This window comes from Musca vetustissima, unplaced genomic scaffold (genome assembly GCF_032173495.1).
Source record: "Musca vetustissima isolate MV318-11 ecotype Yass unplaced genomic scaffold, APGP_CSIRO_Mvet_v1 utg567, whole genome shotgun sequence".
Classification (NCBI taxonomy): Eukaryota; Metazoa; Arthropoda; class Insecta; order Diptera; family Muscidae; genus Musca; species Musca vetustissima.
Genome location: NW_026880033.1, coordinates 36516 through 62830, shown reverse-complemented (window position 1 = coordinate 62830; position 26315 = coordinate 36516). Strand labels below are relative to the sequence as shown.

The following is a 26315-nucleotide window of genomic DNA, read 5'->3' as shown; positions in this document are numbered from 1 at the left end:
TCTGTAACAAACAATTTTCACCCTTAACTGGCCATTTCATCGTCAAGCTTTTAATCAGTAAAACATATTTATTCTAACTCAAGTTGATTACACATTTCGTTGTTCAGACACCATTTTCATCGTTTTGATGACATTACACAGAACATTTTTAATTTTTTTTTTCGTTTTCCGTTTCTTAAGTTTTTCCAATATATGTAGGTTGAAACTGTGTTCGGTATGATCCGACATTTTTGCACTGAATGCAAGGTTGTAGCCTGTAGCGGCATATTGTACTACCGATTTTATTTGTATTGCCTTCTCTTCTCTCTCATTTGACACATACAGTAGTCGACATTCGATTGAGCGCATATGATATTTTTGATATTATATTATTATTATAGAGAAAATTCGTTTGAGCGCAGCTCAATTTAAAATAGCAAACGGTGTAAAAAACTTAGACTTGAGAAAGAATCAAAAATATTTGTAAGCAGTAAGTCAGGGAGTAATTCAAAAAATAAAAATAAAAAAGGATTAACATATGTTATAAATTACTCATATTTTTTATGCATAAATGGGTTCGGTTAAGCTATTATATGGTACGGAGATAAATATCATCAATTCTATGAGGAAATATGGACATTCTAATATAAAAATTGGAAAATTAATGATTAGATTAAGCATCTAAAAAAGGAAAAATTATGGTGTAAAACCATCAACAATGGACAATTCTTTAAGAGATAAAGGATGAATTTGGAAGAAACCAGCAAAAAATCGATATCCCAGCAACAAAATTAAGGACATTTTCAGCTATCTGTTACATAACGTACCATGTCTCGGTATTTAATCCTATTGTAAACTTATATGAGATTCCTATGTATGACTCGACATATATTTTTTTTATATTACCTTAAATATGCTATGAAGAATGTTGGTTAGACATCAGCATAATTACTATCCAAAATGTAGTATACTCTGTGTAAAACTGTATTCTATATGTTATTATAAATTGCGGTGGACATGCTAAATATTAATTTAATAATAATAAAATTTTAAAGTTTATTTTTAACGGAAATTTTTTTCATTCCGCTCAAACTAATTTCCTGGCAAAAAAACTTATTTTTAGTTATTTTAAGAAGTGTATGAAAAATGTTTTTGTTTGTATTTGAAATTCGATACCTTAAATAAATGCACCATTTTGTTTAAAAAATATATAATAATAATGCATTTTCATAGTAAAATCTCAAAAACATCTTATTCGCTCAAACGAATGTCGACTACTGTAGTGTGCTTGAAGGACATCAACTTCAAAACAATTTTCATATTTGTACTCCCACAGTCGAATGGTTTGAAATGAAGTAATATCCTATATATATATATGTGTGTGTGTGTGTTTTAACTCAGCAGTGTGCATAGTTAGCATTACGACTACTCGCTAATATAGTTTGGATTCTGTATCGGTGACTTTACAAAGATTTCGGGTAAAGTGTTGGCTGATGCGGTTAAATAAAAGTTGGACACAAACAAATTATAAAGGAAACGAACACAAATCGGATGGATTATAGAAAAAAGACAAAATTCAAAGGATAGACAAGTCGATGACGAAAAGACGAAATAACGAAACGTTACTTACACGGGCAAAGGGAAAAACGATTGATTGGTTGACAGACTTTGCGATTTGTTATGAAAAATCAAAAATTTAACAATAACAGGAATACGATTAAAATGAAAACCTGTGCAGCCCAGTCCTTGGCTATACTTCGCTTATCGACGAGTTGGCTTTGGTGTTAACGGGTCGTAGTGTTCTTGCTTTGTATTTGCATATGGGTTCGATCGAATTGTAGCGTTATTGAATGATTAATTTTATTGACTCTGGGCAGAACACGTTTGGAGGCACGTTGTCGGAGGAGGCGCTTTGGTTCTATTTAAAATTGTGCGTTTACATTTAAGAGACACTGTGCAGTATTTTATAATTTCATTGAGGTTTTATTTGATTCCTGTTGGCAGTTGGCACCTATTGGGGCATTAGGGAAGGAGAAGGCGTTCGCGGCAAATAACAGTCGTCGAGATTTGGCTTGTCTTCGGTCGAGATTTTCCGCTTTCCGCTTCCTGTGCTGTGTTTCATAGACCACCACAATGGCTAACACGAATTGTTCGCTGTGTCAGTTCTCTTTGTTGTAGTCGCCGCCGACTTTATTATTCATTCATGCATTCTTCCACTCACAAACACACACGTACCACTACGGTGCAAGTATTCACACAAAACAAATAACGAAAGTTCTCGCGCGCGCATTCAGATTCACAAAAACTCACACAATCACTCACGTACGCCCACACTTGGGCTAACTCAATTCACCGTCACAAGGCATAAAATGGGATGAAAAGACAGCCAACACACTCACGCAGCCAATGGTGCCTTTTAGACTAGGACTACAGCAGTGGGTGAGGTTGTGATGATGGTGGTGTTGGGTCGGTTGTTACAAGCGCGCTGTATACTTTTGGGCGCGCATATGCCTTCACTCGCAGCAGAGGTGACACGTGACTGTTTCTATTTCCCTAGCGTGCATCACACTTTTATAAGATGAGGACACGATACAGTCTTCGGCGTAGCTGTAGCAGCTTAGCAGTGACAGATGATTGCCAGCTTTTGTTGTGTTGGTGGCGTGGTACAATTGTGTGGTTAGTAACACGTACAGAGTGAGAGGGTTAAAGTCCGTCTGGTGTGGTGGATTCGTCCTCGTCACCTCTCTCTCTCTCTCTCTCTGACTCTCTGCGTTTAAGGCAACTTGTATGAAGGGATGTATTGTTTTTTATTTCGTATACAATTAGTTGCGATAGATTTTTCCCCTGTTGGTAATTTGCTAACAACAATTGCCCTGTTTTCGCTAACTAATAGGTTAAATTAGTTTGCAATGTTGCTTTTGGCTACAACTGAGTTGGCATATGCATGTGAAATAGTCCTGTAGCGAAAAGTGTCACACGGCTGCAGTGTGAACCAGCGCCTGAGGTATCTCCGTGCAACATTTGCTCTTGATAGAGACCTTGACGTTGATATAATAATTACAAATCATCACAAAATAACATTGATGTGGAAGGCAATTCACTACCACAGCTGCTTAGCCCGACGTTCGCAATTATTAATGTTACAAAAGTCGACCCGACCACCGTTTCAACATATGCATTCAAATTACTGAATATGTGTGTGTGTGTGTTTTTTTTTAATTTTTGCAAAGTATACACTTCACGATTCACGCACTTCACGTTACAACTACCGTTAGGTTACTCGCTCCGCACTAAACTAAACATTCGAATGGTGCCTTCCTCAGAAAATTTCCTCGACTGGCATAAAAGTAACAGCATCATATTGGTCACATGCGCAATGTGAATTCGGGCAGCTGTCAAATGGGCAGCTGTTATGAGACAAGCTTTGATACGTCTCAGTAGGTCAGTGGAAGTTGAGCGAACTTTGTATTCAGAATTCAGCTGTTGTAAAACCAAAAAACCTGTTGCTCTCGTCGGAAGCTTTTCATTGCAATGAGGAAAGCGCTGTCGTCCAAACGGTGTAATATTCCTTTAAAAAAGTTTAGTGGTTTGTGAAAATGGTTTGTTCGAAACAACCCACGTTAAAGTTTCTTCAATATTTAATACAGTAAAATCTCGCTAATCCGGATAATCATGTTTTTTAATGTTTTCAATTTAGTGAACATTTGCAAAAATATGAACTTTATTTTTGTAAATAGGTAACATTTTCATTCAAATAGATAAAGTGTTGTGTGGCCTCTTTATAGAAGGCGTTGTGGAAAATAATAATCTGACAAATAGATCTAATAGATAGATAAATAAATAAATAACATGAAAGTACAACTACTTCTCTTGGATATGGAATGATTTTCTCAATTTTTAGTGTTTGGCCTGCTAAATATTGAGTATTAAATATTATTTCTGCAAAAATCGGAAAGCCAGATTAATTTTCGCAAAAACACGTATTAATTGGAATCCGACTCAGTGGAGGAATATTATGTTTCTGATGAATTAGAACAATTTTAAAAAGCTCAGACACTAAAAAATGACAGTGAGAAGATCAAATCAAATAAAGGCTCAAACCTCAGTATTGCAAGTGTACTTGGAAGCATAGAAGGTGGTCAATATTGGTAGGGGGATGTTCTTCTTTTAATGGAGTTCGACATATTTACGAGATTTATAATATAATGGATCTGATTGTTTATATAAATGTGCTGAAAACGCAAACTCTTCCAAAAACATAAACTCTTCCCAAAGGTTCAGGATGCGAGGAAATTGAGCATTATATATATATATATATAGCATTTCCAGATTAAATGAAACCTTTTACAATTAAATGAAATATATATATATATACCTTTATAGCATTTCCAGATTAAATGAAACCTTTTACAAATTAAATGAAACCTTTTCCAAATTATATGAAACCTTTTCCAAATTAAATGAAACCTTTTCCAAATTAAATGAAACCTTTTCCAATTGGAATGAAACCTTTTACAAATAGAATGAAACCTTTTACAAATAGAATGAAACTTTTCCAAATTAAATGAAATTTTTTCCAAATTAAATTAAACCTTTATTCTCATCCAAGGAAATATAATATTTGCAGTAATTTTAAATCAATATTTGAAAATTAAATCAAAGAATAATAACAAATATAGTTGCATGGCTATGTAATTAACATAAATATTCTTTAATTCGGTGTGATTTTATTTAATATCTTTACTACATAAAACTAAATAAATAGTAATACAAACTGGGGTATTTCTTGACATTTTAATAAATAAATATTTTAGAACAAGAATTGAATACCAGGTCCTAAATGCGAAATACATATTTAACTTAAAAAATTGTTGATGATAAGGTAACTGCTTATCTTAATGAAGGGGTTCCCGACTTGCAGCTTGTGGGATTTTCAAAACCATGTCCATAACGTAGTTAGAACAATCTTGCCGAGTAAGCTTTTGAATACTTCGCTCGATTACATCAACAATGTTATGTTCCATTGAAACGTCACACAGCTCAGCTCATGCACATATTTTTATTTTTGAAAATGTATTTTCGATTGGATTTAGCATTGGAGAATAAGGCGGTAAGAATTTAAGGTTGCGTCTTTTGGATTCGATCAAATTTTTTATGTCATGTCGCTTGTGTATTTGAGCGTTATCCATTATCAAGAACGAATTTTCCAACTCTAAATTGATTTTCTCCAAAAGACTTTCTATAAATAATTTAAATCTGTCTGCATTGACACTGGAATTAGAAACTATTGTGTGATGTACAACTCCCGCGTTGTTTATTGCTGCAATTAGAGTGACATTACCTCTGACCGTAGGTAACACAATGTGTGCTCTTGTTCCTTGTCTTGAACGGGCTTGGGTTCTTCGTAGGTGAACATTAAATCCACACTCATCAATGAATATTAATTTTTCTCATTGTTGGGGTATCCATTTTGTAATGTCTTGAGCATATTTTTGTCTGAAGCCTAATGTTCTGGAGTCATTCATTCGTTCTATTTCAATAGAGGCCATCTTCCTCAGGTTCCCAATTATCAGAGCTTCCCGAGCTAAAATCAGGTTCGCTCATAATTAGTTAATTTTATTGTGTATGGCTACCTATACAAAACACTACTAATTCAATTTGTAAAACATGCACCATAACTTCATTTATAACGGTACATTTTTCTTTAATTTTCTTTTTTTTTAATTTTATTCATATTAGCACAAAGAGAATTATAATAATTTATAGTTCGAAGAGAAGATCGAAAAATGATCTCTTATAATAGATCATTTATTTTAATCGTTGATATGCCAAAGTTAAAGTATTTTTAAATACAGTGAACTCTCGATAATGTGAACATCCAAAACAGTGCACTCTCGATAATGTGAGCACTCAAACTGACATTAAATTATTGAAAAAATCAGGTAATTAGCGGCAAATAAGCTGGTCGAACAGAAAATATGAACAACCCCGACGTTAATTAGCTCACATTATCGAGAGTGCACTGTTTTGGATGTTCACATTATTAAAAAATACTTTAACTTTGGCAGACAGATTTAAATTATTTATAGAAAGTCTTTTGGAGAAAATCAATTTAGAGTTGGAAAATTCGTTCTTGATAATGGATAACGCTCAAATACACAAGTGGCATGACATAAAAAAAATAAAAATATGTGCAAGAGCTGAGCTGTGTGACGTTTCAATGGAACATAACATTGTTGATGTAATCGAGCGAAGTATTCGAAAGCTTACTCGGCAAGATTGTTCTAACTACGTTATGGATATGGTTTTGAAAATCCCACAAGCTGCAAGTCGGGAACCCCTTCATTAAGATAAGCAGTTACCTTATCATCAACAATTTATTAAGTCAAATATGTATTTCGCATTTAGGACCTGGTATTCAATTCTTGTTCTAAAATATTTATTTATTAAAATGTCAAGAAATACCCCAGTTTGTATTACTATTTATTTAGTTTTATGTAGTAAAGATATTAAATAAAATCACACCGAATTAAAGAATATTTATGTTAATTACATAGCCATGCAACTATATTTGTTATTATTCTTTGATTTAAATTTCAAATATTGATTTAAAATTACTGCAAATATTATATTTCCTTGGATGAGAATAAAGGTTTCATTTAATTTGGAAAAAGTTTCATTCTATTTGTAAAAGGTTTCATTCTATTTGTAAAAGGTTTCATTCCAATTGGAAAAGGTTTCATTTAATTTGGAAAAGGTTTCATTTAATTTGGAAAAGGTTTCATTTAATTTGTAAAAGGTTTCATTTAATCTGGAAATGCTATATATATATATATATATTAAATGCCACGTATGTGTGCTGCCGTAATCAAATTTGGTCAATTTAGTTTTCCATAGACAATTGTTTATTTTGAAAAATGTTTGCGTTTATATTTGTTGTTGTTTTTTAAGTGAATATATCATCTTTTTATTTCTGAAAAAAACTTCATCTTGAAAAAGGTTATAGGCCATATTTTCTCTTTGCAATTTCAGTTGCTTTAGTTGTGGCCACCAGTTTATACGGCATAGAATGCATATAAAAATGAATATTCCAAGGATTTACAAATGGGATAACAAAGTCAATATGTCCTCCGTCAATGGATTGAGACTATACTAAAACGTTCATATTGTCCAGTGCATTCTATCATTTCGCTTCATAATTAGAAATTCGAATACCAAACGCAACTGCAAAGATCTCTGAAATTTTCGAATGCGATGCAGTGACCTCTAGAATGTCATATTTAGTTACTCAGCCTGTAAAACATTGCATGTTCCTGGGTAAGTACGACAGCACCTAGCCAACATGCAGCGACCAACACACCGTAAGAGTTAGTGAAAACTGCCTTGGGTCACATCAACGTTGAGGCAAAGCATACGAAGTGCAACATAAACTAAACAAATGTAATGGCTCGCAGAAACGGGAAGAGTGAAGCCAAATACGAAACCATGTCCGGAATGATAGAGGCGCAGCAGCCGAAGGGACGGAGAAAATTCAAAATACGCGTCCTTTCTTTACTTGTCAATTCTATCGAGAAGCGACAAATGCGAGTTGATGATGATGAAACTACATTTGGCCGAGTGCAGATAAACACACAATTGCAAGACCCGAGCATGGCACAGTGGTACTGTCGACTTGGCCTATTGCCGTCATTTGGCAAGTCTCTGCCAGTTAAATGTCAAGCAGCACATTCGACTTAAAATTTGTAATAGAGAGCTTTGTCACTTACCTGGGCTCGAATAGCAGAGAGATGCAATTGTTTGGCACGTAAATCAAATTTGCTCATTGAAAGGTCCTCCTGCGTTTCGTTGACTTTGTTGAATAACTGCCCCTCAATTCCACGTATTTGTTGGCGGCTTAAGATATCAATGGCGTCCTAAAGCAAATAGACGAGACAACAAACGGCAATGGGCTCCGGCAAAACCAATGAAATGTAAAGCTGTTTTATTTGCATTACCTGTAGCTGTTTAATTTGCATTTCCAAATCCAGTGCCTCTCTTTTCAAGGATTCCAATGCCGCTCGAAGTGATACCGACGAATGACGATCAAAAATCAATTCGTTGCGTAGTAGTGGCGCCACATCCTTGATTAAGAAATAAAGCGTGAACAAAATATTCGATTCCGTTGAAATCTACATGTATGGGGGAGCTCACAAACACACTTCAATTGATCTGTACATAAAACCACCCTTCTTGTGTTTTGTTACAGTTGCTGCTGTGGGTTATTTCGATTACTACCTCTCACGATATAAAATACTTACGCTATTGTCCGCATTTTCCTCTTGATCTACCGGGCCCGGGGGAGCAAACGGCCGTTTTTGTACTCTCTGGGCGATAGCTGGTATTGGCGGCAGGATTCGCACAAAATTTACTAAATCCTGAACAGGAGAAACATTCGCACACTGGCTGGTTAAATTTGAGTACCGGCTAGCCTGATCAGATGCCTGTAAAATGTGACATAGCACGTTAATACACTTTTAAATAGTAAATCTTATCCATAATTTCTTCAATAAAAATACAAGTTAAATTTGCTTTCATCAGCAAAAATGGCAGATTTCTAAAATCCTTTTTCCATGTTTTTTTTTTTTTTTGTGGTTTTGGTTTTTATAAATGGCTTTTTCAGGGGAATTGTTTCTGGGTTACATTTCTTCTCCAGATATTTCTCTGCGATTTCAGCAAGTTTGGATGCACTTAGCATTGGATTATCAGTCACTAGTCGGAGCAACTACTTTTCGTCTCTTAAATTGAATATGTTTTTCTCACTGGTTTCGGCTTGTTGCAAATTCGATTCACTCCTTGTTGAACTCATTAGAATCAACAGGTTGCTTCTTAACGTTCAAAAAACGAAACTATTGCGATTTAGAACGCAATCGTATCATAATATAATTCCGTTTAGCATCAATTTTGATGGAAATGTAGTAAAAGAGGTAAATAATGTAACATATACATATACTCGGTTTTGTGCCTCAATGCATTTTTTGGACAGAAGATCGAGTAATATTGAGTAATCCCCTGTTTTTCATTGCGATTTTCCTAGTTCATGATGGTGAAGAACTAATTTACTCTCGGCAATCGTTGTCTGGCGTCCCATGGTCATGGGTATCCAAATAAGCAAACTCACGCGTATAGTGTTTACACATTTCTGATACAATATTGAACTTGATGTTCCATGAGAAGATTGACTTTCAAACGTCAATGGTTGCAATTGCTTTTGCTTTACAATCATTATTTTTTATATTGAACTCACATAAAAATGATATGGTTTATAGCGTTAATTTGAAGTTGAGATGTTCGCGTTCACATTTATAAAGCAATAAAATATTGTATATAATATTAAAATGCGCTTATGCCATTTCTATAATGAAAAACAAAAAAGCAAGTGGATACTTTTGACTGTGACCCACCGCACAAACGGTAAGTACAAACAATATCCGGAAATGGTTGCCGGCTTACTTACCTTGTTGGCTATCACATCAGCGCCTTGTTGTATTGAGTCGGCAATAATACTGCATAAGTCGTTGTGGATGTCCTCCAGTTCCTGCATCAGCTGTGGCACCGTCTCACACTGGAACGTCTCGAGCATGGCATTTGTGGCATGCAATTGTTGCACGTACGCATTGTGGGCATCTATGTATTCAGTTAGCGATTGTGGGGTAGCACTTTGACGGTGTGCCATATAGCATTGCTTGTAGTCGAGACGGCACTGCAAGCAACAAAAAACAGAGTAGACAAGATATCAAGAAATGTCTATTTATGCCTAAAATGTCCGAACATGCCTAAAATGCTCGATTTTGTGCATACTTCTGTGTAAAACATGACAAAATTTTTATTCTAAGACCTATATATGGGAAATTACAAAAGTCTTTTAATTTCCTTGAAACTAAGGTTTGCAAGCTTTAACTCGCGAAATATGAACATATTGAATATAATTTAAATTCATTTCTATAAAATGAAGTGTTCTTGTCAAAATCTTAAAATATTGGTAATAAATAAAAGGTTGCGTGGAAGCTGTGATGGTGGTAATGTAAAAAAAGGGTGAAAATGTGTTGAAGCCAACGAGTTTTTTTGTGTTCCTTCCTGATTTGTGGCTAAACTACACAACGCACGCACACGTGATCAGTGACTAAGTTGCAGAATACCCCATGGACAATATGGTTCTAATATATAATTTTTCCATATAATCACTGCATCCACCCAAAACGCCTGCTGACATTTTGAAGCCGGATTTTCGGTGTTTTTTTTTAATTTTTCTAATAATCAGGACGCGCAACCGGATAATGGACTAAACTAATTATAGGACTGTAGAACTCGTGATTTTGCTGCGTTTAGTGTATATCTCATGAATGTGCTCACCGTAGCTTCTTTGCAATTGGTGCGTAAATTTTTATAAAAAACATATTTTTTGAGTCTAAATTTAAGAAAGTCCATTCAAATACCGTGGAACACCGCGTGATTTTAGTTTTTTTTTACATGCCGGAACTAATGAACCCAGCCATGTTCAATTCCGCCCAATAAAACGGTGGATATGGGTACCTTGAATGTGGGAAAAACTGCAAAAACTTATTTTGACAAATTCGCGTATATAATCGCGTTTTTCTTCGAATTTGTTTACATACATTCATGTTTGTTTCATCATATACGCGAATTTGTATGAAAATAGGTCAAAAATACATCGATACGCGAATAATATGCGTATTTTATCCAGTATTGATTGTGGCGGCACATCCGCGGTTCTTAACCAATTCTTTTAAAATTGGTGTACCTTTGTGTATTTTCATCGGAGATTACTGAAATCTGATGCGCATAAAAATCTTATGCACGTTGCGTCATTTTTGGCCATTTTAGTGGTTTTGCATAGTAAAGTGCATCGAGCGGCATACTTTGCCCGCTAAATGAAACCTTGAAAAATGCATAATTATTGGAAGAGATTGATTCGATTTATACGAGAACCGCATGCCCACCAACTGATTTCAACGAATACGTGAATTGCATCCATTTTAATGTTGATCATTTTCATATACTGTAACTGTAATATATTTGGTCATTTTTGAAGTCAAAACTCTTAACAGGGGAATCTACTCATATTTAAGAATCATCTAAAAGAATTTGAAGAACAAAGCGTCGCATATTTCAGCAGATTAAGGCAAAGCCGTATTCCCTTAACCGTACTAAAAAATCGTAAATTCAAAAAAGTTTTGTTTTGATCAAAAAATGTATTTATTTTATTTTTAGATATTTCCATGCTTTTGTTTGTTTTTCGCGACTATTAAACCATATTTCAATGTGATTTGACCAGTATGCAAAGAAAACAAATGTGTTAATCATTTGTGAAGAAATTCGCGAATTACAACAAATATAAATTCATTAAATTTATGTTTGAAATACAAGATCTAAAACCGCTATAACTTTTGTGCGCAGCATTCGAATTTCTTTTTCAATTTTTTATGGAATTTTAAAAGAATTTTATAATTTCCCATATTTACTCGGATAGTTGCCTAGGTTCAACATTTATATTGGACACATGAAATAAGTTATTAATGCAATGAATATGTCGAATAAGGATATACAGTAGACCATGGATATGACAACATATTATATAAGAAAACCGGACTTAAGAAACTTGTTCCAAAATACAAACACCAATGCCACCGCAATTCCACAAGTCATTTGGCGAGGTATTAATGGTTAGCATACTGACATGCCCGGCTTTCTGAATAAAGTTTTTGAATCGATGAAGTTATATAAATAAAATCGTAGAAATGTGTACATGAGGGTTATGTAAATAGGTCGAATATCTAATTTCTGACTGGGCTTAACCAATATCCCATGCCAAACAATTGAACTTAGCGATACTGAATGTATAGAAGTGCATGTTCCTGGAAATTGTGTTCTATGCAAATAGGTAAATATGCAATTGACACATTTTTAGCAAAATGTGTCATTTGCGTATGCGTTTAAAAAAATTACTTTTCTTATATTAACCGTTCATGATAAGCATATGAGATGTCATAATAATTTTTGGATATTCACTATTTAATAGATTTTTTTAAATATTATTTTAGATAACTTATATTTAAATGTGAAAAAAGTGTTTGTTGTAATGTTGCCAATATCAGTTATTTCTGTTTCTCTATGTTGATTTACAAATGTCCGTCCGTCTGGCCGGCTGGTGCGCACGATAACTCTTGAAGGGGGTATCCGATTTCATAAAAGCTTTGTACATCGTAATAGTTCTACCAAACTTAGTTCAAGTTCGAAAATGGAGAATGTCGGTCCACTCCTACTGGTACCTCCCCCACAAAATGGCCAACATTGTGCTAATAAATTAATTAATTATAAATTTTTATTTAAAGCAAATTTGATCAACATTAAATGCGAATCCTCTTTGATAAAAACATATACCTTACATAATACGAATAATAAAACCTGTTTGTAACTCCGAAGAACACTTTTTTACTTATTTTATTTTAATTCTATTATACATTCATGGTTTCATTCCAATGATCGTAAGTATTAGGTATATGGGCATTTCCGGCAAAAGGTAAACCAAAGTCGAAGAAGTACAAGGACATACCACTTTTATTATTTGTTCTTCCTGTTCTTACCATAAGTACTAATTTAATGGCTATAAATGCAGACACTGCAGAAATAGAAACTGCAAAATCAAAAATGTCGCGTGAGTGACCGAGAAAAATCCTTCGCAAATAATGGATATACCAAATTTTTAAAGTAATAACGCTTGATATCTCTTATTCATATAAAGAATATTAAAAGTTCAAAACTATCACACAATTCGCAGATTTTTTCCATAATTAAGTCGCGTGAGTGATCGCTCTTGTGTGGCTTTTATCTAAAAAATTAAAAACCGGAGGCTCTCAAATTTTTTTAATCCTACGGTCAATAACCGGGTACATTTGTACCTTTTTTTAATAAAAATGCTGTAAAATTTTTAATAATGGAGATGTTTGGATCAAATTTTAAGGAATCATTCTTGAGATATCTTCACACATAATCGAAAGAAAAAATTATAAAAATTTTCCGTATATATAATTTTTACAATTTTTTAAAGTTATTACCTACGTAGATCAATAACCGTGGTACATTTGTACCCATCCAAAGATTGCTCTGTAACTCATTAAAAAATTGGATTATCGTGAAGTTTTTTGTTTTAAATTAGTCTATACGGATCTGATCTAGATGTAGGAACTCAAAATTATATATACATTAAAATAATATATACTTATAATATATACTCCATGCTTAAATGATAATCTATCTAAAACAATCATAGTAAATCCGTTATAGCTTTCGAATAGGTTAAGCTTTTTTAGTTTTTTTATTGGGATCTTATTTAGGTGTTCCTCAACCCCTCTGCAAATTTTTGTGGCCCTAGACAACATGGGCCCATCAGGGCGACTCGTGGAAGTCAGAAACTACCCTAATTTTCCCTTGGTATACAGGGACAAAAACAATGATTATTGTCCGTAATTTCCCAATTATTCTTCATATTGGACCTGAAACTTTTTCTATAATCGAATTAGTCTGATTTATTTCAATCCTAAATTGGCGTACATATATAAACTATCATTAAATAACGTTTTAAAGTATTAAATAATGTTAAAAATGCGCCAATCACAATCTCTCAACTCATAAAATGTTAATAATTGGCAATAATAATTGTTTTAGTCTATGTATACCAAAGGAAAACCAAGGTAGTTTCTGATTTCCACGAGTCGCCCTGATGGCCCCATGTTGTCTAGGGCCACAAACATTTGCAGAGGGGTTGAGGAACACCTAAATAAGATCCCAATAAAAAAATAACTAAAAAAGCTTAACCCATTCGAAAGCTATAACGGATTTACTATGATTGTTTTAGATAGATTATCATTTAAGCATGGATTTAAGTATATATTATTTTAATGTATATATAATTTTGAGTTCCTACATCTAGATCAGATCGGTAAAAACTAATTTCAAACAAAAAACCTCACGATAGTCCAATTTTTTAATAAGTTACAGAGCTATCTTTGGGTGGGTACAAATGTACCACGGTTATTGATCTACGTATACTTTTTTGGTTATTGACCGTAGGGTTAAACAGAAACTCTAACCCGTAGCAAATTTTAAACATTTCTTCCAAAAAGGAGTTTAGAATTTTTTATCAGTTCTAGTAAGGAATAATGATTTCTTACTGGATTTTATTGGAGTTGTTCGATAAAGTTTTCCAATGTGTTCGCAAAAGAGAACAAACTCTCTCAACATAAGTTAATGAGGATTTTTTGACTCAATAAGTTTTCGGACAATCTAATATACATTCTTGAAAATAACTGTATATGGTGATACTATTGAAATATTTATTACATTTTTTATATAGTTACATGACGTTTTCGACGTTTGCACCTTTTTGACAGTCGAAACCTAACGATTCGCCACACGGACCATCCCTGCTGATTGTAAATGTTTGATTGGAAACTTGTTGGACAGGAGTCGAATACTTTGTTTTTCTCAAATATAAGGAATTTAACTGGTCCGTTCATTTATACAAGAAAAATATGCGTTCAGTACATATGTATTTTTGCTTTCAATGTTGAAATAAATAGAATGTTACAACTACCAATTTCAGCTTACTGGCCAGTTGAGGTTACGAAGTATTCAATACAATACGCAGAATTTCCAAAATTTAATATGGATATATTTGTTGGATGAAGAATAAAAACAAATTTATATACACCAAATTCATCAGCCGCTAGAAGCCGAAGTTTTCATTTTAAGCATGATTAAAACCGCATTCGTAGAAATTATGTCTAGCCGTGTTCATTGTGTTTGTTTGCATACTCATTAGAAAACTGCATACTCCTTATTGTTACAATATTGAACTGTCAGTTTTCTAATGAGTATTGTTTTGCGCCAATGTCACTTGGCAGCATTGTTGTTATTATTCTTGGGCTTCTCGTCACGATCGCTTCGTAACACAGGTAATCTGTTCTTTCTCTTTATCTTCCCCTATTATTATTTATATTTAATATATCAATAAAATTCTGGAATCAGAAACTAAAACGTTCGTATTTTATTTCTTTCCCTTTTTCGAAACGCAATTTCGGCGCCTTTACATTTGTAATAAAATTTAAAAAATAGTGTAGTGTATGAAAACAGAATATTAGTTAAAGAATCATCCCCCGGACTAATTGGGTCAAAGGTTATGAGTTTTATTTTATGACGGAAAAAATAAAACTCCTGAAATTATTTTTATTTTTGACGTGTTTTATTTCTGATCTTTGTCTCCAAATGTTCGTGAGGGTCTAGGGAAGGTTTAAAAGGTGAGAAAAAAATCGAAAATCGCGAAATTTTTGCAAAATAAATATTATGCAGCCTATTTGCATTTCCACGAATTTAGTATCGAGCTATTTTGATAGCAGCACGTCGTAGTTGCTATTTTGAGATGTTTTGGGCGAAAATTGATAGCGTATCATTCCTTTAAGCCTACTTTTGTCAATTATTGAACAATTTCAAAATATTTAGTTTTTTCAATTGGATTGGCATTGTTTTGAAACATTTGTTGAGACAATATAAAAAATAATTGAGAAGTATATCGGTGAATGTACACGCGATCATTGTATGTACAAATCTATCATTAAGCTCAGCTGGAAAGAGATCAATTAACAAAAAATAGAATAAATGAAATAGTAAGAATAGCCTCCGTCCGATGTTACCTATTCGTATTGAACATATCAATGTTCATTCACAGAAATCCGTTATGCCTAATTGTAGCCAACTCTATTAACAAATTCGGTCAATGTCTTTATAATACCGAAAATGGGGTGAGACCTGTACGTATTTCTATAACAAAACTTGGACCCAAATATTCGCAAAAATGTGTCTCCTCCCCCATTATCCCGGAATGACATACTTTATCTACTACAATGGGAATAGAAATACATTAGTTTTTGGTAGGAAAATTTGACCCCCACATGACAAATTATGGGGGATACCCAATTACAATTGATTAGGTTGATAAGAGTGCCCAAAACCCCAAAGGATCGTATAAGATGGAGTGCCAATATATGGAGTCTTTGGCAAAGCTTGGGCAAATGTTGTTAGGAACATTTTCTACTCAATGATCATCCAAAATATAAAAGTACAGCCAAATGCCGAATATTAAGGGGTTACGCGGATACATGGACCAATATTGACAATTTCAAGTATATAGATTTTCTGCTCATCAAGAATACCTTATATTTAATTAAAAGCAATTCTGTTGAAAATCGTGCCAAAGATATTTAATGTAAGGACTGTTTGAGCCTACCATTATATGGGAGGTACCTCGAAACATGTACCAATATTGATAATATTTGCTACAGACACTTTCTGCTCAATTACAACCTATTCTGTTGAAAAGAAAGAAAGAAAGCGGTCAATAGTGTCACGAAACTCGAATTATAAGAAAATGTGTAAACATTTTTAGACCTCAATACATTTTCAATACGACTTCACTAAAATATACATTGATAAAAGTTTTCAAAATATAGATGACAGATAATAGAAATAGAGGACCTATATTTTATAGATGACAGCCAGTTGAAATAGATGATTGTCCTCCTAAAAAGAGGAGGTATTGTATTGTAAAACTCATGGCCTATTAAATAAGGTCTACCGGGTGGCGAATTAATACTTAGTCTTCTCTTGCTGTCAACATTTTAATCGCGAAATACCAACCAGAACAAGAAAAAAAAAAACTCAAAACTCATCAAACTGACAACGACTGTCCAATCTCAAAAATAAAATGTTTTTTTCATTCATTGCATTGTGTTTGTAATTGATGTCCTTTGGAATGCGTGAACCTATTTTGTTTCGTGCAGACGGTTCCTACAGCAAAGACATAGAACCCGTAAAGAATCGACAAAATGCATTTTGAGAAAATAGATTATGAAGACATATCTAGGGGGAATCAAGCATAACAGGGGCATGTTAAGAATAAAAAGGCCAATACCCGAAAATGTGGAATTTGTCGACGTATCAATGCCGTATCTTTATACTTTTATGTCTTTGCCTACAGCTACTTTAGTGAACACGTGTATTTTCGAAAAACTCAACTACATTCTGTTTCGAAATTCGTTGCAATTCCATTGCAATTTAGTGAGCCCTGTTTTTAAACAAACTTCTGACTTAACAAACATGTGTGTTTATCACTTGTCAAAAAATATCTTACGGAAACTGAAGAGATATCTCGTAGATTCAAAGATGAGACAAACATTTTCGTATGACATTAGATTGCGATACAAAAAAGACGCAATCACCTGACCACACCACACCACACCCCCATTTTTAATATATTTTCCATAAATTGAATTTTTAAATTGTTAATGGTACGAACATCGCTCCAGATTAAAACTTCATTAGTCTTTCCGATCAAACGGAAACGACGTGGATCGGTTACGTAGTACAACAACATAGCTTTGCATGCCTTCGGTGTTTTTTGTATCGTTGTGGCGTGCACCGGTCGGAATAAAATGGATGCGGAGTTTCTTACCTTTGACAATTTCTCTTCAGTCTTGGCAATGATCGTTTCAAAGGACTCTCTGTGTGTAAATATTTTCCGGCTTTGGACTTTACGATGAAAGGATTTGTCGAGCAGTGGTCTTGACACCTGCCAGTGTAAAAGAAACGAAAAAAACATAATTAAAAAGTGATGTCTCGCGTACTCAATGATGACGTATATAAATTGAGATTTTCGTAAACATTAATATATGCATATTGGGGTTATGCCTTGTTATTGCAACCTCGTATCCCGCACCATATTTTGATGATGAGATAAAATCATCATAAACACTGCCGCAAAATTACTTTTATTTTGAGTCTGAGCCACACAAAATGACATAACCGTTTGTATCCCATGAAATGTATTTAATAGTGCAATCATAAAACATTTCAGCGACCCATACAAAAAATGCAATCGATTCGAAATACGATACCAACACTGAATTGTTAATAAAAACGTAAACTTTTTCTCGGTTTCTATGGCCAAAGTCTCGTTTCTTTTTCATATGTTATCATATTGTTACGAATATAACTTTAGATTTTAGTTAATTTAGATGAATTCCGTTAATTTAAGAATTTGAATTGTTACGTAAATTTCTGCTACGCAGTTTATTCGAATAACTTCACAACAACCACTACTGTATTGATTTGTCTACATCCTTCAATTTCCTCTTTCATTGACTATTTTGTTATTGACGTACAATTAATTCTTGGTAAACGTCATCATTGATGATCGCTTAATTCCTCTTTCTTTGTTACTCCCTCGCCTGTATATGTGTTGTTGTTATTGTTCACTCAATGTAAGTTTGTATGTGTTTGTTGCGTTGGTAGATTGTTCGTAATCTAGGTGTTACCAGATCGTCTAGAAACTTCTGTAGCGACAGGCAAGGCTCATATAAATAGGGGAAATGGCAAGGCAGTTAGTCAGTTGTCAAGTAACGTAAAGCTGTAAAGTAAAGTGCAGAGTAAAGTCGTGTCAATAAAATCATTGTAATACTCGTAATCAGAGAGAACCCGCGATTTATTTGGTACGAACTGTATTGGGAAATAAAACAACGTCTACACGGGATTAAGTAAAATCCAAGAACGTATGTGGCTTTTCGTTTTTCATTAAATCATTATTTTGCAAGTAGATTTTGCGGGAACCTTTCAAATAATTATATGGAATAAAGTCATTAGTAGCCAAACGCTTATTCATTCCTGATGCAGTAAATGGTTTCTGAGAAGAAATGCAGACATGCATAACCCCAATGCATATACAGACGTTAATACATAATCACATAAATTGGTATTAGAGAAGTGAACACATCCAATGAAAACAACTCACCTGACGAAATAGAGCGTGAGCAACATCGTTCGATGATTGGGAGTCTGTCTCAACTTCCTGCAGGAATGTTTCCCATGCTTGGAAAATCGATAAATGGCAGGCGGGCCTGCAATTAAACCAGAAGAGACCATTCGCCACAGTCTCACTAGAGTGAATATATGAATGGCGCGCGACTTACCTCTCTTTCCTAAGTTCAGCATTCTTGATACGGTAGTTGGTGACAAGGGTTTGAAGGGCATTTGCATGTTCCTCGTACAAATGGGAAAGGGTTTCGGTGAAATCGGAAACTGAAAATAAAATAAATAAATTTTGGACCGGTGGAAATCTGACCAACTCTAATGGAAATGATGGGGGCTCTGTGGCGACATCGCAATCCTTAATATACCAGTCTAACGCCTTGGCGAGCAGTCAGAAGTCCGTAAAATTCAAAAGCAAAATGTACATATTAAAAATCGGTGTATGATTGGCAAGTTTTTGCCGACAAATTTTCCAAATTTGAAAGAGTACAAACTGATTAATAAATCTTTAGTATGGCAAGCACTATCGTGATTCCAAAATGAATGGACAGAATCGATTCACTTACATATTTGTTGTGTAAAACACACTCATTTATGACATTTCTATGTAATGCTTGTTGACCCAAATCGATATTAAAAAAAAAAAACTAGACTTGGACATCAGCCGCCGACAGTGCCTCTTCTTCCTTTCCAATTTGTCCAGTGCGTCCCTCTCTGACACTTACCAGTTTTAATCAACTTAAAGTTGACATTGTTGTGGGATTTGAAAGCCTCGTTTAAACTACTATGACCATAATCCTTCAGCACACCAGTATGGGAGGCCATACTAGTCTTGGGGCTAGGGGAACTGCGCCCCCTCCACCCAAAGAAATTACGACTTTTTAGACCACTTGAAGATTTTCCCAAGAAATCTATGTTGAATTAAAGAGAGTGTGTTATTAGTACGCAATCGACAGCAAAGCGAACAACAATGTGAACGCAAACAACAAAAAACACGTGGCAAACAATGACAAAGAAAAATAATAACCATAACAAAGTAAAGACACACAACAAAAGTTGAAAAGCAATTTGCACTACTGAACAGCATGACCTTGATGATGACCCTCAAACACTGGAGTTGGTCCCACATGAGATCGACAAGGGAAGAAGCATGCAGACAATGGGAGGACTCAGACAAGATTCAAGGTTCTGCATGGAACGCGCACAATAGAGTTAGTAGCTTTTCAACAGTACAAACAGACAAATTGCAGCAATGGCATGGCATTAGTGAGAGATTAGCCGATATCTCCATAGAGGCATGTTGGAACGTACGGCAGCCGACCAGAGACATCAACACAAGTAATAAACATTAACACCGAATGTTAGCAGGCATGGAATACTCATTGGTTAGACGACTTTAAATGCACTGGCAACCCCTCCACCCTCCACGTCTTTGCGAAAAGGAGCCATTGGAGTGGCCAACAAGAGAGTGGTGGGGCACTTTAGCTTGCTCGATTTTTTTATTTAAAGACTTTTTTATGAAGCTAGATTCGAATTGTAAACAATTTGATTAGAATTTGGTAAGAATTATTTTGGGGGCACCTGTCACCTTTCTGGGGAACACCGCTAGTACTACCACCACTTGCCACACTAACCGAGCCGGGACCCACCGAAGCGGAGCGGAAGTCTCGCGCGGAGTCGTGGTGGTCGGATATCTTGGAACGGACTGCATCTGGTGGTTTAGCTGGCTCTTCCTTGTGAGAGCGCGCGAAGAGACCACCCGAAGGAGTGGCACGCCCCCGGCGTGGCGAGGAGTCATACACACCGGCGTAGTTGTCCAGCGCGGGCGACACTTTGCCCCCGGACGACGACGAGTCATTCGTCGCCGATAACGGACTTTTTGGCTGAAGTTTGTACACCGGCTCGCCAGAGTCGAAAAAAGCATCAAAGTTGCGTTGCCTCAAATTTTCGGTATTGAATACTGGGTTTTCCACCTGCAATTCCAAGTCTTCGCGCAGTCTGTACGATTCCCTCTGATCGCTGGATGTTGACCGGCCCAATCGACCGAGTGGTATATGGAGCTTGGGTCTTAGGCGTGACTTACTAGAAGGCGACTTCTGTGAAGTAGATGGTTCAGGGGGCAGGTCCATAGGTGACATTGGACGACCCCAGCCTGGACCTAAGCGGGGTTGTGTTGGATCTGGTGTGGATGGCTCCAGCAGTATGCTAGGGCTTCGGTCTCTTTGTAGCGACCCCGTCGGGTACTCAAATTCCATTAGAGCCGACGGAGCGGGCACGGACGTATTCTGTACTTGTTGCTGCGTCTGTTGTGAAGAGCGCATGTTCAGATCATTATACATAGGTATTTGGAAGGAAGCAATAGAGGGTATTGTGTTCGGCGGTTCTTCCTCAATCCTACGCAATCCGATGGCGGTTCGATGTACAGGTGTGGATCTTTTCAACGAGGAGCGAGAATTTCGACGAGGAGGTGTAGCTGACGAGGGTGGTGTTGGTGGGGGCAAATGCACCGAGGGATTACTTTGATCACCGATTGCGGACTGCTGTGTTCGAAGGGGGTGGGGATAAAGTGGTGAAACTCCGGATCCCCTCGTTATAAATGGAAGATCGACGACTTGTACTGTATCGCCGAACTCACTTTGATCGTAAACGTTCAAGTTGCTGTCTGGTAATGGAGCGAGGGCTGGAGCAATTACGGAGGGCACTGCACTAGGGAATTTTTGAGAGCTTGGCACGGACTGAGCCAATAACTTCTGAGGTTGTGCTAATTGTGGCGACGAGGGCGGCAAACTTCGGGCAGGTATGACAATGGGAACATGAGGTTCGCGAAGGCAATCAAGTGTAGGTCGTGGACTTATACGAGGTATAGCAGCACCGTATGTCATCAAGATGAGTTCTTCAGCTGGAAATATTACAAACATTCCTGGCCGCCCCCATGTGACATGGCGACTTTGTTTAATTCCCAACTGACTGTCAGCAGCGCCCCACCGAATTCCCCAGCTATGTTTGTGGTCACAAAGATGTCGTTTATATTTTGCTGATGTTCCTCACCTTTCCCAAACAAAAATAAAATATATCTTTTAAAAGTGCACAACGGAAAATAGACAAAATATGTATGTACGTATGCAACAACAGAAGCAGAAATGAAACGAATGGTGGCGACTGAACGATTTAACTTAATTGATCCGCTGTTAGCAGCCAACACTCTGGTCTACGTACTTCTATACTAGAGCTTCCCAAGGCCAGGAAGTATGAACGAAAATTAAAATATCACAATACGTTTCGACTGGTCTGATCTGGTCTGGTCTTGCCTCAAAACATCGATGAAACCGAGTCCATCACAGCTCATATCTGTCGCCTCTCATCGGCATTCGGTCATTTGTAAATCTGCAAAGAAAATAAAACAATTTCAATTTTGAATAATATTTTTGGTAACCTTTTGCGTGCTTTGAGCTGCACACTTCTTTATACATAACTATACACTTGCTCGAAGAAGTATTCGTACACATTCAACTTAACTATTCAAGCTGAAAAATATACTGCCTAAGTGTTCAATGTTTCTAAACATGATATGTTTAAGGTTGTATTTGCTGTTTATTACACTGTGCGATACGAAAATTATTCAGGGGTCCTAATGTACCAATTCTGTTTAGTTGGAGTCCCAGGACCACGAAAATACCTTTGGTTTTTCTGGATCACTTCGAAAATTAATTTTATAACGGTAAATATAGAGAAAAACGTGGTCTCATAGATTTTTAATTACTTATTTACTTTATAACGGATTTATATTATTCTTTTTTCTTTCGAAGTGTAGAATTTTTCCTTTCAAACAAGATATATATTTGGAAAGTCGGTTGAGGATTGGCTGAGTTACAGCGGTTGAAATGTGAAAAATACGCATAAAAAGACAAAATGTATTTTTCTTCGGACTGTACGATTATATATACGTTTTATTATATTACGGGGAAGAAAATTAAATAAGCTTTCGAAAATGAGAAAAATTAAAAAACTCGTTTAAAAAATGGATGACTTATACACATTTTTGTATTGATTCTACGCATATTCTCTAAAGGAACTATGGGTCTATCTCGTTTCCTTTTGCCTGTTACAAATATAATATGGAAAATATGAATAAGAATAAAAAGTTGGGATAGAGAAATTCATGAGTGGCTTAGTCACAAATCGATAGAGGGTTTTTGGGATCGAGAAATTCATTTCCGATATTTACCACCGACGACCACCGCCATAGGACATTTCATACATATTTAAACTATTTTTCGTCTATTTTCCGAGAAAAATTACAAGTTGTTCGGTATAATTGATAAAAAATCGAATTTTGAATCAAAAACAGTGGACAAAACATAAACATATCAACCCCAAAATCTGGCCCCACTCCAAATTCCAAGACCCATTGATGCGCATCCGAATGCAGGGAAGAAATGTATCAATCGATACCGAAGTACAAAAAAGAAAATAATCTACCAATAGCTTTGAACTGTTTGTAGTATGTTATGTGAAAGCTCGATCACAAAGGAAGACTAAGGCATGACTTGATTTTTGTTCGAGCTTTTGCATCCTGATAGAGCACCAGCATAGAATTAAGAATCAACTATTGGCCTGTTCCAGAATCTACCAGAATGCACAATTTTTTTCTTTTGTGATATCGAATAAAAAAAAACAGTATAGATTTGTAGATTCTTGCAACAAGGAACAGAACAATGTCCCCTAATGTGCCCGCAAATTCACATACCAAATACGTGCTAAGTTGGGGTTTATACATGCAACTTAACTTTTGTAAGCAATTCTGCAGCAGCTCGGCTGAGTTGTTGGGAGAGGGAGGGACATAGTTCCCGATGTGCGCCATATTTGTATTCGACACATTTGCATTGGTTTGCTCAATAAATATCATCACTGAAGTGCATATGTACATTTGACTATTTTCTCTGAGTATGGCAACGCGGCAATGAAAAAAATCTCGAGCCGTCATCATCTTATGTTGGCATGTATTTTAAGAAACGAATCTCATCACGTACACAATCAGGTACTCGGTGGTGCCACTTCGTTGCACAATCAGATACATACATACATATGTCAACAACAACGACCACACAGAGCAGGGATGGAAAATTCAGTACAATAGTACTTTTTTCAGTACCTTTTTACCCAAAAAAGTACCGTAGTACCCCCGTGACCATTTCAGTACCATTCCAATTCTTCATTTAACCATGATATATATATTTTTTTGGATATGGATTCGACCGACAAAAGTATGCAGATAAAGATATTAATATGATTGCAATATTTCTCTTGAAAAAATGAACAGGTTTTCGACTGATAACTGTTCAGTTATGACCAATGAAGCCCATCAGTATACTTTAAAGTAGCTGCCTACTCACACGCATTGTTATGTTGCCTGTCAATCGTTGTTTGACAGGCAACGAATGAACACATGATGGGGTGCGCGCACGACGTTGTGTCCGCACAACTAGAAAATCAACGAAATAACACTTAGGGATAAAAGTGTTTCAGTATATTTGGATTTTTATTTTATTATTCAAAATGCGTTTTGTGTGTTTAAAAATTTTTAAAAACAACAGAACAATTGCTGTTTTTTTGAAAGAATTAAATATTTGATATTTATCGTAGTATTTAATATCAATATTTAGTATTACAATATGATTATTATCTCGGTATATGATACTTTATAATCTTTTTTAGATTTTTGTGACATATCAATTTGTAATTCATATAAAAACATTTTTAATAATGATTTTAATTTATATAATAACAAAAATTAAATTCTTCAATAATTTTTCCGACCACCAAAATGTACACACAATTTTGTTCGGTAATGTTCTGTTTTCTCTCACTCATACTAACGCATTTTAATTTTGGGCACCTATGGTTATGATTAAAATTACAAACATTAAATTAAGTTAATGAGTTCCAATATTTTTTTAAAGGATATGTTTGTCGGAACTCAATTTGGCATACTCTGTGCTATCTCCAGACATTGGAAAATTGATGACGTTCCTAGTCGTCGTTATTACTTCAATAATTTCAAGAGTACTTTGGAACTGAAATTCATGTTAGTTTGGTATAATAATAGAAGGTAACAGCAAGTGTTGTTGTACAAAAAACGATACAACAACCACATGGAAATTTGTTGTTGTAAGTTCTACTAGTGTCAACTCATTTGACAGAAAAATGTAAACAAACAAACAAATTATCATCAAATTATTTTTATTTTGAAAATGAAATATTTTCGAATCCTCAAAATAAAAATTGAAAAACATGAATGAAAATCTATCAAATTTATATTTCTATCGCTTCCACATCTTTCCTATAATTGAGCCATTGCCATATATATGTGTAACACATATGAAAATGCTGGGAATAGCGAGTTATTCCTTGAAGAAAGATTTGCTTTCTCAAACTTTCCCAGCAGGCAGATTGAGTAAATTGAATACAGGAGCACATTTAATAGAGAACAATTTGAAATTGTATGCGTTCCCAATTTTCCTGTTGGGTGATTTTTAAAAACATAATTTGTCAAATTCATATTGACACTAGTATTACGTTGGAATCAAATCAGCTGGGATTTGCTGTTACCTTTTATAATTGTACCATGTTAGTTTGGGTATATTGGCTTTCGAGAAAGAGGTAGTGAAATTAAAATTAGTCAATAGCATACATATTCAAATGCAATCGAAAGAAGCAATAATTCTCATATTATTACCATCTGAAAGATACACTAAGTGATATCTTGAAATTCGATCTTTATGAAACTGAATAAAATGTTTTTTATTTTTGTATTTTCTTGACAAAAGTACTCTTTTATTAAAAAAGTACTCTTTTGGTACCTTTTTACATTTTTTATTTTCCATCCCTGACACAGAGTCGTCAGTAGTAGCACCTCTGCAACAAAACCAAAAACACTGTTCTGAGAGACCATTAGCATTGAGCTCCCCTAGCAATGCCAATGTCAGAGAAAGTCCCAAGAATAAAATGATCGACGCACGTGCAAGGCTACCAACTCGGAGAACAGGTTGTGTGAGAGCCCCTAAGGGTTAACTAGCAATACGCCGTTATCAGCACCACTCGTCATTTTTGTTTGTCGTTGCTCTCCGTGTTGATATCATCTACTGAAATGGCACTGGCAACGGTACTCGTCTGAATGAAATAGCTATGTTATTGGGTGCTCGTGGCCCCAGTGCATGTCTCATGTGTAGAAAAACAGTGTTGCAAGATGACTCTTCACATGCTGTCCGTCTGAGTGTGAGTGTGTGTGTGTCGTTTTATGCACCGACAGTGGCGTCCGTAAGTGGAAACACTTACACTCGCCTTTAATTGCTTTGTTATTACAAAGTCAATGCAAATTATAAATAGAGACTCGTTACGGAAACAATGGCAGACCTTTACTC

At 35.3% G+C, this 26315-nt stretch overlaps 1 protein-coding gene across 1 annotated transcript in view; it reads right to left on the bottom strand.

Annotated features, from left to right (window-relative positions):
- Positions 1-20600, bottom strand: part of LOC133325304 (uncharacterized) — a 73986-nt gene extending 53386 nt beyond the window's left edge. Inside the window, 9 exon segments of the mRNA XM_061534090.1 lie at positions 7746-7892; positions 7974-8099; positions 8277-8459; positions 9473-9718; positions 17543-17659; positions 18878-18983; positions 19056-19164; positions 19620-19805; positions 20476-20600. Of these exon segments, the coding sequence (XP_061390074.1) occupies positions 7746-7892; positions 7974-8099; positions 8277-8459; positions 9473-9718; positions 17543-17659; positions 18878-18983; positions 19056-19164; positions 19620-19719 (1134 nt within the window). The 5' untranslated portion in view covers positions 19720-19805; positions 20476-20600.
- Between the last annotated feature and the right edge of the window lie 5715 nt (positions 20601-26315).